General features: G+C 53.7%; 1 protein-coding gene across 1 annotated transcript; it reads right to left on the reverse strand.

Moving 5' to 3' along the window:
• Positions 1-398: 398 nt before the first annotated feature.
• On the reverse strand, positions 399-11,902 carry LOC113485548 (ras-associating and dilute domain-containing protein-like). Its single transcript, XM_026858763.1, has 3 exons — positions 11,760-11,902; positions 7,854-7,959; positions 399-4,692 (listed from the first exon to the last, which is right to left on the reverse strand). The coding sequence occupies exons 2-3, from the start codon at positions 7,887-7,889 to the stop codon at positions 4,123-4,125; spliced, it is 606 nt and encodes a 201-aa protein (XP_026714564.1). The 5' UTR covers positions 7,890-7,959; positions 11,760-11,902; the 3' UTR covers positions 399-4,122.
• Positions 11,903-11,976: the final 74 nt, after the last annotated feature.

The following is an 11,976-nucleotide window of genomic DNA, read 5'->3' on the forward strand; positions in this document are numbered from 1 at the left end:
GGGGGGGGGGGGGGGGGGGGGGGGGGGGGGGGGGGGGGGGGGGGGGGGGGGGGGGGGGGGGGGGGGGGGGGGGGGGGGGGGGCAACAAGCTTGCCTGAGCAGGAGCACAGCCCAAGCCGTGCCACTGGGGATGCCAAAGGCCACCAAAACGTGTCTGCAGGAAGCCTTGGCTCCCCCCAGGAGGCCTGTCCCCAACCCACAGCATGGAAGTGAGCCAAAGGGATGAAGGACGGCTGGGGCGATGCAGGTCCCAGCCCAGCCCGTGGGAGCGGAGGAGGAGAGGGGCCAGATCCTGGGGAGCAGCTACTGCTTGGAGCTCCTTGCACTGGGACAGAGCGGGGGCTGTCAGGACTGGGGTCCCACTGCCCAGAGAGACACGCCATCACCGGTCCCTTATCTAGGGAAAAGGAAGCTTCTGTATTTATTTTGTGTAGAAAAAGCTGCTTTCTTACTGCCAATAGAGCCCCTGTCACAGGCTCCCTGCTAACCCCAGAGCTGCTCTGGAAAGATAAACACAGCTCTTTTCCTGAGCATAACAAAGTCTCTCCATAAACTGGGTTTGGGGTTTTTTTTCAGTCCTCTGGTACTGTTTTCTCCTCCCGAGCGCATGCAGGTTATCCCACCCGAAATGCTGCACAAGCATCTCTGACGCAGTGCAGCCGGGGCAGAGCTGGCAGCTGCTGAAGCCCCATGGTGATACGGATGGGAAGGGGACAGGATCGCACCCCATCCCTTAGGGAGCGCTGGGCACCCCATCAGGGGCACCGTGCACCCCCTGGCCAGCATCCACCAGGCCTTCCCCAAGCTGCTCCCTCTAAACTCAGCCTGCATCCTGGGGCTTGTGTTGCCTGGGATCTTGGCTGGGATCTGCCTCTTGTTCAGCCTAAGAAAGAGGTTCCCTTTTCCTGGCTAAGAAATAAATCAGTCAATAAATAACTCCACAGGCACCAGGAAAGAAGAAATTCTTTGAATTTACCCAGGAGGGGCTAACACCAGGTTAGTCTGTCCTAATGTAATTGCTAGGCAGGCCCTGCAGGGAGTCCTCCCTGGATGCAGTTGTGCTAAAGTATATCAAAGCCACATCCTCAAAGGTACCTGCCAGAGCATCCTTTAATATAATAGGTTTAACTCCTAAGTTTCTCAAGGTGTGCTGGCAATTCAGCCCCCTGGGAAAGCCCCAACAAGCTCAGGACACAGCACAAAATGGGGCTGGTTTAGAAAAATACCACAAAGATGCCAAGTGCTGCACCTGTGTCCCAGCACCCTTCAGTTTGTGTTTTTGCCAGATGCTCCCTAACTGCTGCCTCGTTGCTCCCCAAAAGGAGCAGGATCAGGAGTAGCAGTGAGAGAGGGTGCCTGCCTTGTTTACTATAGAGATGCTCTACCTGTGCTGCTAATTAGTGGCATGAGGAGTGAGCGTCTTCCTCTTCGGTGGCAAGCAGCTAATCAACTAATTAGAATAATGAATAATTGAGCAGGTAAAACTCTGAAGCTATTTGCTAACAGGCCACGGATGGGTGTGGAGCCTTTTCTCCAGCCACCAGCTCAGCAGCAGGGTGGGCAGTGATGCTCCAGAGCTGTGTGACACTGGTGGTCCCAGCCCCACCACTCCATGGATGCCCTGTGTGGGAAAGGGCCCTGCAGGTATTTCCTTGGGGATCCTGCTTTGCATCATCTCTGGGTTGTTTGTTTTTTTGTCTGTGGGGTTTTTTTGTTGGTTGTTATTTGGTGGGTTTTTTGTTGTTGTTGTTGTTGTTGTTTTTTCCGGGGGGGGAACTATAAGCCCAAATTTCTTTTATTTTTTGCACATATGCTGCATTTTCCACACCAGCTCCCCATGATCCTGGGCAGGCAGCTGATGCTCAACAAGGGGACCTCTGCCAGCTTGAGACTGGTGACAAGGGTGACTCTGGTGGTCAGACACCAGGAATTTTGTGTCTTTTTGGGGTGCTGAATGAGGGGGAAGTAGGTGCCTCCCCCAGACACGCTGCATCACTCCCATTCATCCCTGGCAGCTTGTGGATAGGGTGGGAAAGTGTGGCCCCAGCCCCACAGCATCCCTTCAGGCAGTGCCATCAGCATGGAGTGAGACTGGTGACAGAGCCCCTGGTGCCACTCAAAGAAAGGGCTGTAGGAGTGAGATTTTAACAGGTAAGACAATTAAAGGCTGTGTAGTCTGCAGAACAGACAGCCTAAACAAACGTGGGTGTGTTTTCTGTCTTGGAGGAGTTTGCTCAGCTATAGAAAATTCCCAAAGTTTTAAAAATGAGGAATTTCCACCACCCCGCCCAGGAGTGCTGAAACAAATGAAGTGATATCTACATCGAAAGCATAGTGGGCTTATTTCCAGATCCAGGGCACGCAATCCCTTCAGGAACTGCTCCTCTATCGGAAATCACCAAAGGGTGCCAAGCCCAGGCCAGCTCGGTGCTGCCCACTCCCGAGCCCGGCAGCCTGCTGCCTGCCGCTCCCCCAGCCTGTGTGGGAGCTTTACCTCCCTGTGGTAAAGCCCACCCACAATCCAGGTCACATGTGGGAATGCTGCTTCCTGCAGCCAAGGGGGAGTATTTGAGACTGAGAGCTGATGTGACCTTGGGCTCAGGCAGGGAGCTGCCACGTGTCCCCCCCCACCATGTGCTATAACCGTTGCACTTGGCTCTTGCCCTTTCCTCTGTTCAAAAGAAGCTGGTTTTAGTCACTGCTTTCCCAAAGTGCTTAACGGCTCTCTGATCCTGGTTGGAGAAAAAAACAGAAGAGCAGATCATCCACCTTTGCAGCTCCCTCTCTGGCCCAGGCCCTTTTCTCTCCATTTGCATCACACATGCAGCAAGCTGGGACCGATCCTGTGGCATCCCCTCCCTGATCAGACACATGGAGGGAGCCCTGTGTCACCATCGGGTGCCAGTGGACCACCCTGCAGAGCATTAACATGAGGGCTGGGGGCTGCTTTCCACTGCACCTCCATCCTTCCCCTATCAAGGCAGAGGATGAGCCCAGCTCCCCACACTGATGGAGATCACCCACAATGCAAGCAACCCCCAAAGTTGCAAATGTCACGCTCAGATTTTGGGGCACCCAGGCAAAATTACAATTGAAAAATGCAGCTGGTGGGGCTCCAGCAGCTACTGCTCTTCCTTGAAACACCCACAGGTGGTTTCCTTCGCGCCGTGTGCCTGGGCCTGTGTTAGAGCAGATGGGAAAGGAGTCCCATCCCCACTGGTGTGGGACAGGTTGGGCCATTTGTTCTGCTGCTGGTGAGGAAACCTTGGCTCTTCTTTGCTGAGCACTTGGGGTAATCCTGCATCATCATTAAGTTATTTCTGACAATCACGACCCTTTCCTACAGGCATAAGGAACCACTCTGTGCCCATCACAGCAAAACCCCCTGATCAACACCTCCAGAGCCTGACCCAGACCCATCCATCAGCAGGTCAGACCCACCAAGGGCATCATGCAATTAAAAATCTGATTTTTAAACCTTTCTGCCCTCATCCTTGTGAAGCTTTTATCTGAGGGTGGGAGGAGGAAAGCTTCATTAGTCTGTGCTGGGGTCGCTTATTAACCTACTGGTTCCTAATGATGCACTTATCTCCTCCTGCCAGCCCTGGACCTGCTCGGGCACCTCCGGAGAGGCTCTCCTGCCCTACATTGCTCTCTCTTCATTAGCTTTTCATTTTGCTTAATTGTTCCTGCAGATTTGCCAGGGATGTTTGGCCTGGGGAATGCCCGTGGGGAGATGGGAGTGCAGGGGAGCGGGGCAGTGCTCTGCCAGACATGAAGCTGTGCCGAGGCCTGGGACGCCACAACGCAGGTTCACAGTGACGGGAAGAGCAGGTAACACTCATGGTCTTGCCTGCTGCTGCCCAGCTGTGAGTGGGGATTTGGTGTGAACTCCTAGACTGGCTGGGGTAAGTATTTGAGGTCACGGGTACCAAACTTATGCAGGAGAGCACTGAGTAACAACTCTACCTAGGACCTTGCAGCTAAAATGTGGCTACCCTCCCACTTGCACCCCCCCACCCCATGCCCAAAACACATGCAAAAGCTGCTGGTGCAGGGTGCATCTCCCACAAGCAACTCTGGGAGGGTCACAGCCCCCCAGACCACCTCCCTGCATCGCACTCAGCTCTGACCTGCGGTGGTGGTGTCCACATCCCTGGCTGCCAGCTCCTCCACCTCTGCCCTCTTGCGCAGCTCCAGCCGCCGCGAGAAGCCGTCCCTGGGCTTCCAGAGGTCCTGGATGAGCAGTGGCTTCTCATGGTCACCCAGGACCCTCAGCCCCTCCGTCTGCCACCGCTTCTCGGGGCCCTCAAACCTCCCAATGACATCGCACAGGGCGTACTGCCCGGCGCTGAGCTGGCTCAGCCCATAGCGCTCCAGGGCTTCCTTCACCAGCTCCCGTGCACCCGAGCTGCCGGTCGCCAGCACACTCTTGTAGTTGGTGCCTGCACAGATGTTGCCTCCGAAGATTTTCAGGACACCGGGGGCTGAGAGCTGGGTGGAGAGTTCGGCTGGGTCATCCTCACCAGCTGCCGGTGAAGCAGAGGCTGAGCTCCGGTCCTTGTAGCTCAGCGTCCGGTACAAGACTTGGGAGAAAATCCGGCTCTGGCGCTTAAGCCGGTTCTTGGATGGCGGAGCCATGGTGGAGGAGGACCCATAAAACATCACGCGTGAGGTCGTCATGGGGCACAGCTGGGCAGGGAAGAGAAAAAGGGGAAGGTCAGAGGTTTGGAGGCCAGATGCGCTGCAGGCAAGAGCGAGCAGGAACCAGCTGGTGGCTGCAGAGAAGCCACTGTCACCTCCAAGGTGGAAAGGGACAGCAGCAAGGGAGGGCCGTTTCCCTTGTGTGACCCAAAACACCGGTGGCCAAGCCCAGCTGGGATCCTTGACATCAGCACGGTTACCCCAGGATGGATTTGTCCCTGAGAACATAGCCTGGAGCAGCCCCAAGTTTCTCCATCATGCATATTAAGAGGTGCCTCTTGCCCAAGCAACCTGCAGCAGGAGGAGAGTGGGGCCTGTCCTGGTCAGGAGCCAAGGCATCAGGAGTTACTTTCACTAACGAGTTTATGGAGCAATCCCATTTTTTTAGAGGTGAAACAGAAAGCTCAAGTGCAAACGCAATCACTCTGAGGTCACCGCTAAATGTTTTTGCTCACCAAGAGGCACAGGGTGAAAAGGGGCTTTAATTAGCCTTTCTAAAAATGTCCTGACTCTGGCAAATCTCTTGGCTGTTGCGAGTTTGTGGAGGATGTTAAAGCACACAGCTGGCATCACTGACAACACTGACCGTGTCACCTTAGCCTGGGCAGGGCTGCTCGGCTCAGGCAGCAACCGGAGGAGATGTGGCCATGGCTGTGCGACAGCTCCCGGCGCACCTCAATCCCCAGGAACAGGCTGGGAACCACGACGCTCTTGTGGCTGTAGGCAGATAGAAGTCCTGCCTGATGTCAGAGCTGACACCTGGGGCCAGCTTTGAAATCACATCCTGGATGCACAAACACCCGGCGCTTGCGTGGTGCTGATAATGCCACTGGGTGCACCACAGACTGCTGGCAGGGCAACTCCGGAAAGGGAATTTGAGCATTTCTGATTCAGACAGGATGGGGATTTCCCTCACCTCCAGATTTATAATATGCAGCCTGCGTGCAGGGAACAGGGACAGGCAGGGGCCTGGTGCGTACACAGAGGATCCCCGAAATGTCCCATCCGCAGCTATCGGAGCGCTTTGATGCAGCAGTCAGCACGATCCAGCCATGCATGGCCAGGGAGATGTGGGGTGCCGACAGCTTTCCACATCTGCAGCCCCATCTGCTTGGGCAGGATCTCGCCACCGGAGCAACCCCAGCGCTATCAGGCAGAATGATGTCGGCCCTGGAAAGCCTCCAAACCGCCATCTAATTCAGGAAGAAAAAGCATCCCTGCTGCTAATGAAAGAGGTCACCTTCTAACCCAGGAACAGCCTCCCTGCTGCGTATGGTGGATTTCTGCAGGGTGCACATCTCCCCATCCCAGGACCAGAGGCCCACCGAACGCCACCAATGGGGAAACTGAGCCACCAGCAAGCACCGAGGCTGCAGGACATGCCTGCGAGATCCTGCGATGCTATCACAACCCCAAGTCACCCCTTTCCCCTTCCCCAGCCCCACCAGGATTGTGAAAAAATTGGGGCTTGTCCTTCCCAACCTGCTGGCTCAGAAAGCAAGGACACAGTGGCCGTCCGGGTGCTGCGGGGCAGGGAGGGGAGCCGGCAGCCACCCCAGCCCTGGCTCATTGCTACTGCCTGGGTCACTGCAACTGGGCTTAGCGGTCAGCCTGGAAAGCAGAGCTTAGCATCTTGTGTTTTGCACCTCACCAGCCAAGCACTAGTCCCAGGAGCTTCACCACAACTTGCTGGGTTTGGGGAAGGCTGTTTCTGCTCCCACCTTGCAACTGGGGAAACTGAGGCAAGGATGGGGCTAAAGCTCCCCCCATGGCACTGCTCCTCCTCCAGCCAAGCCTGGAGCTGCTGCTCCCACTGGGGACATCCCTTCGTGTCTGCTGTGTGACACCTCCTGGGAGTGCCAGGGCAGATCCGACCTGGAGAGCAGGTCAGGGCACTGGCAGTCAGTCGGGTTCAAGAACCGCTTCCCTGGGCTGTGAGCACGGCCCCGCCAGCCGTCATTAACATTGACCCGAAGAAAAACTACCCCAGTGTCCCTACAAGACCTTGCCATCAACGATGCAAAAGACAAAACTTTGTCACCAGATCACTGTTTTCAGTTCACAGATTTAATCTCCTCTGCCCTGAACTATCTCCAGCACAAAGGGAAACCTTTTAACATCTACTGGTGGTAAAAACATTTCTCCAAGCCCACATCACAGAGACACCATCCTCACTTCTTGCAGGTCCCTGCCTGGTTTTGAATATGTTATTTATAGCACAGCTATTTTCCTGCTCTTTCTATCAAATGCAGCTTCTACAGCGTGCAGGGGCAAAGGCATTTCACAGGGAAAAAATATGAAGCCTGGACTGAGATGCTTCTAGCCTTGTCATGCTGTTATTCAACATCTGGAGCTACACTAGTGTGATTTCACCAGGCACCAGCCCAGGCCACCTGAGAAATCACAGTCTTATTCCTAAAACAGCATAATGCCCAGTCTTAATCCCCTCAAGGACTCGAATGGTTGTGATAAGATGATAACGAGATGGGCTCTTCCCACATCCATGTGCTCAGACACGGCAGTCATGGGCATCTCCAAAGAGGCTAAAGAGAAAACCATGGTACGTGCAATGCTGTTGGGTCCTGCTGTGACAGTGGGGGTGCTCCAGCCAGACCCAGCTGCCTGGGGACACGCCAGCAAGGACATTAACTGTTGAGGCACATCTTCCCGCAGGTTGGTGGGACATGTGCTCCTGGACCCCCCAGTCTGGGCGAGCCCCCCCCCGTCCATGCCATCACAGCTGTGCGCTGTTGGAGGACACACGCCTGCAGCTACGGAAGCGTGACCCAGACTTTCCAGAGTCCCTTTCTTCAGCATTCACTGACATCTCTTCTCCAATACAGTAATTAGCCAAAAGCCTGTGATTGCCTCCCAGCGGGATCTCTATCAGGTATCCACCTCCTTGCGTGCTGTGCCTGGCCACACCAAAACCTGCTATTTTCCACAGCCAGCACTGTCTGTATTTATTCTGCAGAGCTATGACAAATGCTTTTGGTATTCTGACAGCCTCCACATGTCCTTCCATCACCACAACTGACTCTGCAACCACCAGGGACTTTCCTGTGGACTCTGAGGTTCCTGTTCCCACCACGGGTGAGCAGCTCCATCCCGCTGCCCCTACCCAGTGCCCACGTAAAGCCTCCCCTTACCTTGCCATCCTTCTCAGGTGCCTTTTCTCCTTCCATTCATCCTCTTTATCAAAATTGGCCTTCCCCCCCAATCATGCGTCATCCTAGGCAGGCGTCCATCGTGCCTCTGCAAGAAGAAGAAGAGGAGCAGTCCTGGGCTGCTCACAGACATCAGCTGCTCACAGTGTGGTGGCTTTGGAGGGCTCAGAGATGCTGCAACTCTGCTCCCGATGAGCATCACATTTCGCGTGCAGGCTACTGAGTCCCATATATACCCCCTATATCTCAGCATATTCTCCCTGCCTCAAGTCTAACAGCCCAAGCACTCACTGCAGGTGAGAGCTGTTGACACTGGGGGGGCACGTTACCCACGGGGGATGCATGGCTGGTGACACGTGTGTTTGCACATGTTCATCCAGCCACAGCCCATAGATGGGGAAGACTAGTCCAGCCCCAAGCTCAGGCTCCATCGCAGCAGGAACACGGTGGCTTTGGAGGGGAGACAGAGCAAATCCAGCCACAGCGATACCCTCCAACAGCATCTACCCCATCACAGAGACAGGGAGAGAACAGATAGAGGAAAAGAAATGCTATCTGAAAGGAAAGGTGAAGGGGAGGAGATGGGACTAGCAATAACCCCATGACCTTCATCTCCTCCTGAGCACGTGTGTCCCCAGGGAGACCAGGCTGGGGACCCTCTCGCCCATGGGTGGACAACAAGTCCTGGCCCAACTCCTTCCCCCAGCAGCCACAGCATGCTCACCCAGATTTGTTTTTCCTGAATCTCAGTCTATTTTGTCTGTTTACATCAAGGACATCCACCAAGCACCGTCCCCTTGCCCACCCAGCACAGATCTGTGGGAGCACAACCCCTGGTAACCGAAAGAGAAAAGGAGAACCTGCAAAATGGCTGCGGTGATTTCATGAGTGTTTCTCAGAAAGAGCCAGCAAGGCACAAAAGATACTCCTTCCTGTGGCTCCACCACGACTGAAGACAAACATGCCATCTAATTAAATCACCTAATCAGGGCCTCGCGCGGGTTCGACCCAGCCCCTCTCGCTGGCCCCAGCGCTGGGGCTATGGGAGAAACTTTCTGCGAGGCTACAGGTCGTGATGCGAAAGGCAAAGAGATGCTGAACCCACCTCCGCCTCTTCTCCTTTCTTCTGATGATTAATCGCTCCCGCCGGTAAAATATTTATGCCTTATTTCCAACGTGTCTGGCTTCAGCTGCCAGACATTGATTCCTGTCATGCTTTTCTCTGCTCAATTAACGAGCTTTTGGCTACAATGTATTTTCTCCTCTGCAAGAGTATTTAGATGCTTTAATCAAGCCCCCCTCATTCCTCTTTGATTTGATTTATGAGTAGACTAACTGGACGGCCAATGTAGAACATTTTCAGCAGCTCCTCTGTCTCTTCCCCTCAGTTCCCACATCTCCACCACACTCTGAAGAGTCTGGGTTTGGCTGTCATAAACCCAAATTCAATTCTGATAGAGCCCTGACCAAAAATGCAAGTAGCTGCTATTTTTTTTCCAGAGCAAAACTGCCCATTATCCTGAAAATTTTCAATTCTCCAGCACAGAAACTGGGACAGACAGACAGCTGCCTCCCAGGCAGCTCCTGCTGGAGGAGGGAGCTGGTGAGTCCCTGCGCTGCCTCTCCCAGCATCTGCAGGCAGCTCCTGGAGAGAATATATCATCCAGATTAGGGACAGGAAAACACGTACAACTCCAGTTATTATTTTTGGGTGCAAAAATTTCCATTTTCCATTCTGCTCTGGTTAGGATGCCTTTCGCTTTCCCAATTTACTGTCTAGATTTGTACAAACTAGTAACACTGTGCCACTCTGGGTCAGCCCCAGGTTTTTCCAGAAATCATTTCAATCTCTTTCCAGATTAGTGATAAAAGCACTGAAACACTGAGGGCATGCGACCAGCTAGCAGTGCCCAGCAGTGATAATCTCCTCTGATAACTGCCTTTGAAATGGATCGGGTTTATTTAATACTGGCTTTCTTGACACTGTATAATGTCAGCTCTAAATACTGGACTGGACTGACTTTTTTAATACTGGAAAGTGCAGATTTTTACAAGAATATCACCTCACATAACTCAAAGGCTTCACAAAAGTGTATTACAGCCAGAGAGTCACCTCTTGTGTCAGAGACTGAAATCATTTCTACTTGCCAGGAGTTATTTTCCATACAGCCACGTTGGATGGCAGGAATTTATTCCTGGTGCTGAAGTCTTTAATCAATTAAAGCCTGAGCCAGGCTTCTCCCTCTTCTCCCTGGGGTGATGCTATCAAGCTGATCAACCTGTAGCTACCAGGTCATCTTACTCCCTTTTGGGAAGAGCAGCAACACTATTAAAACACTTTTCAATTTTCTGGAATTTCCCCAGGGCTTGTCCCGGTGCAGACGCAGCTCTGCACTGATGGGTGGTGAGATTTCAGCTATAACCATCCCAGAACAGCAACCAGGAAAGCTATTTCCCCAGATCTCTATTTGAAAATTTTCCCTTTTATTTTTTTTTTCTTCTTTCATTTTTGGATGGAAACCACTCAAGTCGCAGCCTCGGTCTAATGGCAATAACCGCAGCCTGGATACTGTGAGCAGAGGGAGAGGCCGCTCCGGCACTGCAATGTGGAACAAATTATAACTCGGAGAGCAAAGGAAATGAGAACACCCTGGACGCAGCGGCTTTGACGTGCTCTCCTTGGCTCCAAATCCTGCCCCTCTGCAGATCCTGTCCCTACAGCCAGGGCAGAGCCCAAAACTCTCTGTCCTGAATCAGAGCCCCCACTCCCTTCCATTCTGGATCAAGCCTCTGCTTCAGAGCCTGGCCTTTTCTTGTGTGAGTTTTATCCGTCTAATCTAGGGACGGATCGGAGGCTGATAATGTCAATGCCAGCCTCGGTGCCATCTTTAGCTGGATCAGAGCGGGTAAACTCCTTACCGCGTTATTATTAGCAGCGGGCACTCTGCGGTAGCGCCCTGGACCCCACGGCCCAGGGGCCATTCAAACGGGATATAAAGGCAGTCCCAGTCCTGCAAAGCTGAACTAACCATTTGTCCTAAAGGCAGTTACAGCTCCACAAACAGATTATAATGATTTGGGACCCGATTCTAAAAGGACAACAGGAGTCCTTTTAGCAGCTTTTCTTTTCTTGCTTTTTTTTTTTTTTTTTTTTTTCCCCCCATTATTTTACAGGGTCTTCTGAGCTGCCAACGTGCATCAGCTCTCCGGTAATGCGCAAGCACAAATGCCAGCCCTCTGCCCGGGCAGCTCTATTCACACACACACGCAAGAAACATTTCACAAAGAACGTTTGCTTTCTGCTGCCTTCCGAGCAGCAGAGTCTCAGTAGGCTGCCTAATTATAAGATCTTAGCCATAATTTTTTTCCAGTGATAATTAACTGATCCTGGAGAGCGCTGAAAATAAGCACTTCCCAAGCAAGTAGCAAACTCCCCTGAGTTTTCTCTGCTAAAGTTACAACTCAGCATGAAACGGCTCCAGCCTTGTGGGGGGACAGACCACCCCAGCACCTCCTCACCAAGGCCTGGGATGCCACAACAGTCCCAAGCAGCTGAAAACAGGTGAAATATCATGTGTGGAATAGCAGTGGGATCTCAACGGGGGTGCAATGCGAAGAAGGATCCCAAGGGAGGTGCAGTGGGTCAAGGATCCCAAGGAGGGTACAGTGGGGAGAAGGATGCCGGAGGGTACAATGGGGAGAAGGATCCCAAGGGATATACAATCAGGAGAAGGATCCCGAGGAGGGTGCAATGGGGACAAGGACCCCAAGGGGTACACAGCTCGGAGAAGGTTCAAGGGTTGTGCAGTGGGGCAGGGACCCTCCAGGGCTGCAGTGGGGAGAAGGATCCCCAAGGGACGTGCAGTGGGGAGAAGGATCCCCAGGTACCTGGCGATGGGACAAGGATCCCCAGGTGCTGCGTCTCCCCGGCACACCCCGCCTGCCCGCTCGCTGCCCGGTGCGGTTCAGCAGGCAGCGGGGCAGGTTGGGTCTCCAACAGCAACCGGACAAGCTTCAGCCCTGCCCGCCGCTTCCCTCCCGCCTCCACTTTCCAAGGGGACGAGAAACAAACGTTCCCGTCCGAGCAGGGGGGGGAGCGGCGGGG

The sequence above is a fragment of the Athene cunicularia genome (genome assembly GCF_003259725.1).
Source record: "Athene cunicularia isolate RWA chromosome 14 unlocalized genomic scaffold, athCun1 chr14_part1, whole genome shotgun sequence".
NCBI classification, from domain to species: domain Eukaryota; kingdom Metazoa; phylum Chordata; class Aves; order Strigiformes; family Strigidae; genus Athene; species Athene cunicularia.

Bases quoted from the DNA above. Each gene is read 5' to 3' on its own strand.
- LOC113485548 (XM_026858763.1), bottom strand. From the start codon at position 7,889: ATGGAAGGAGAAAAGGCACCTGAGAAGGATGGCAAG. The intron at 4,693-7,853 runs GTAAGGGGAGGC...TTCCCTGCCCAG, and splicing joins CACCTGAGAAGGATGGCAAG to CTGTGCCCCATGACGACCTC.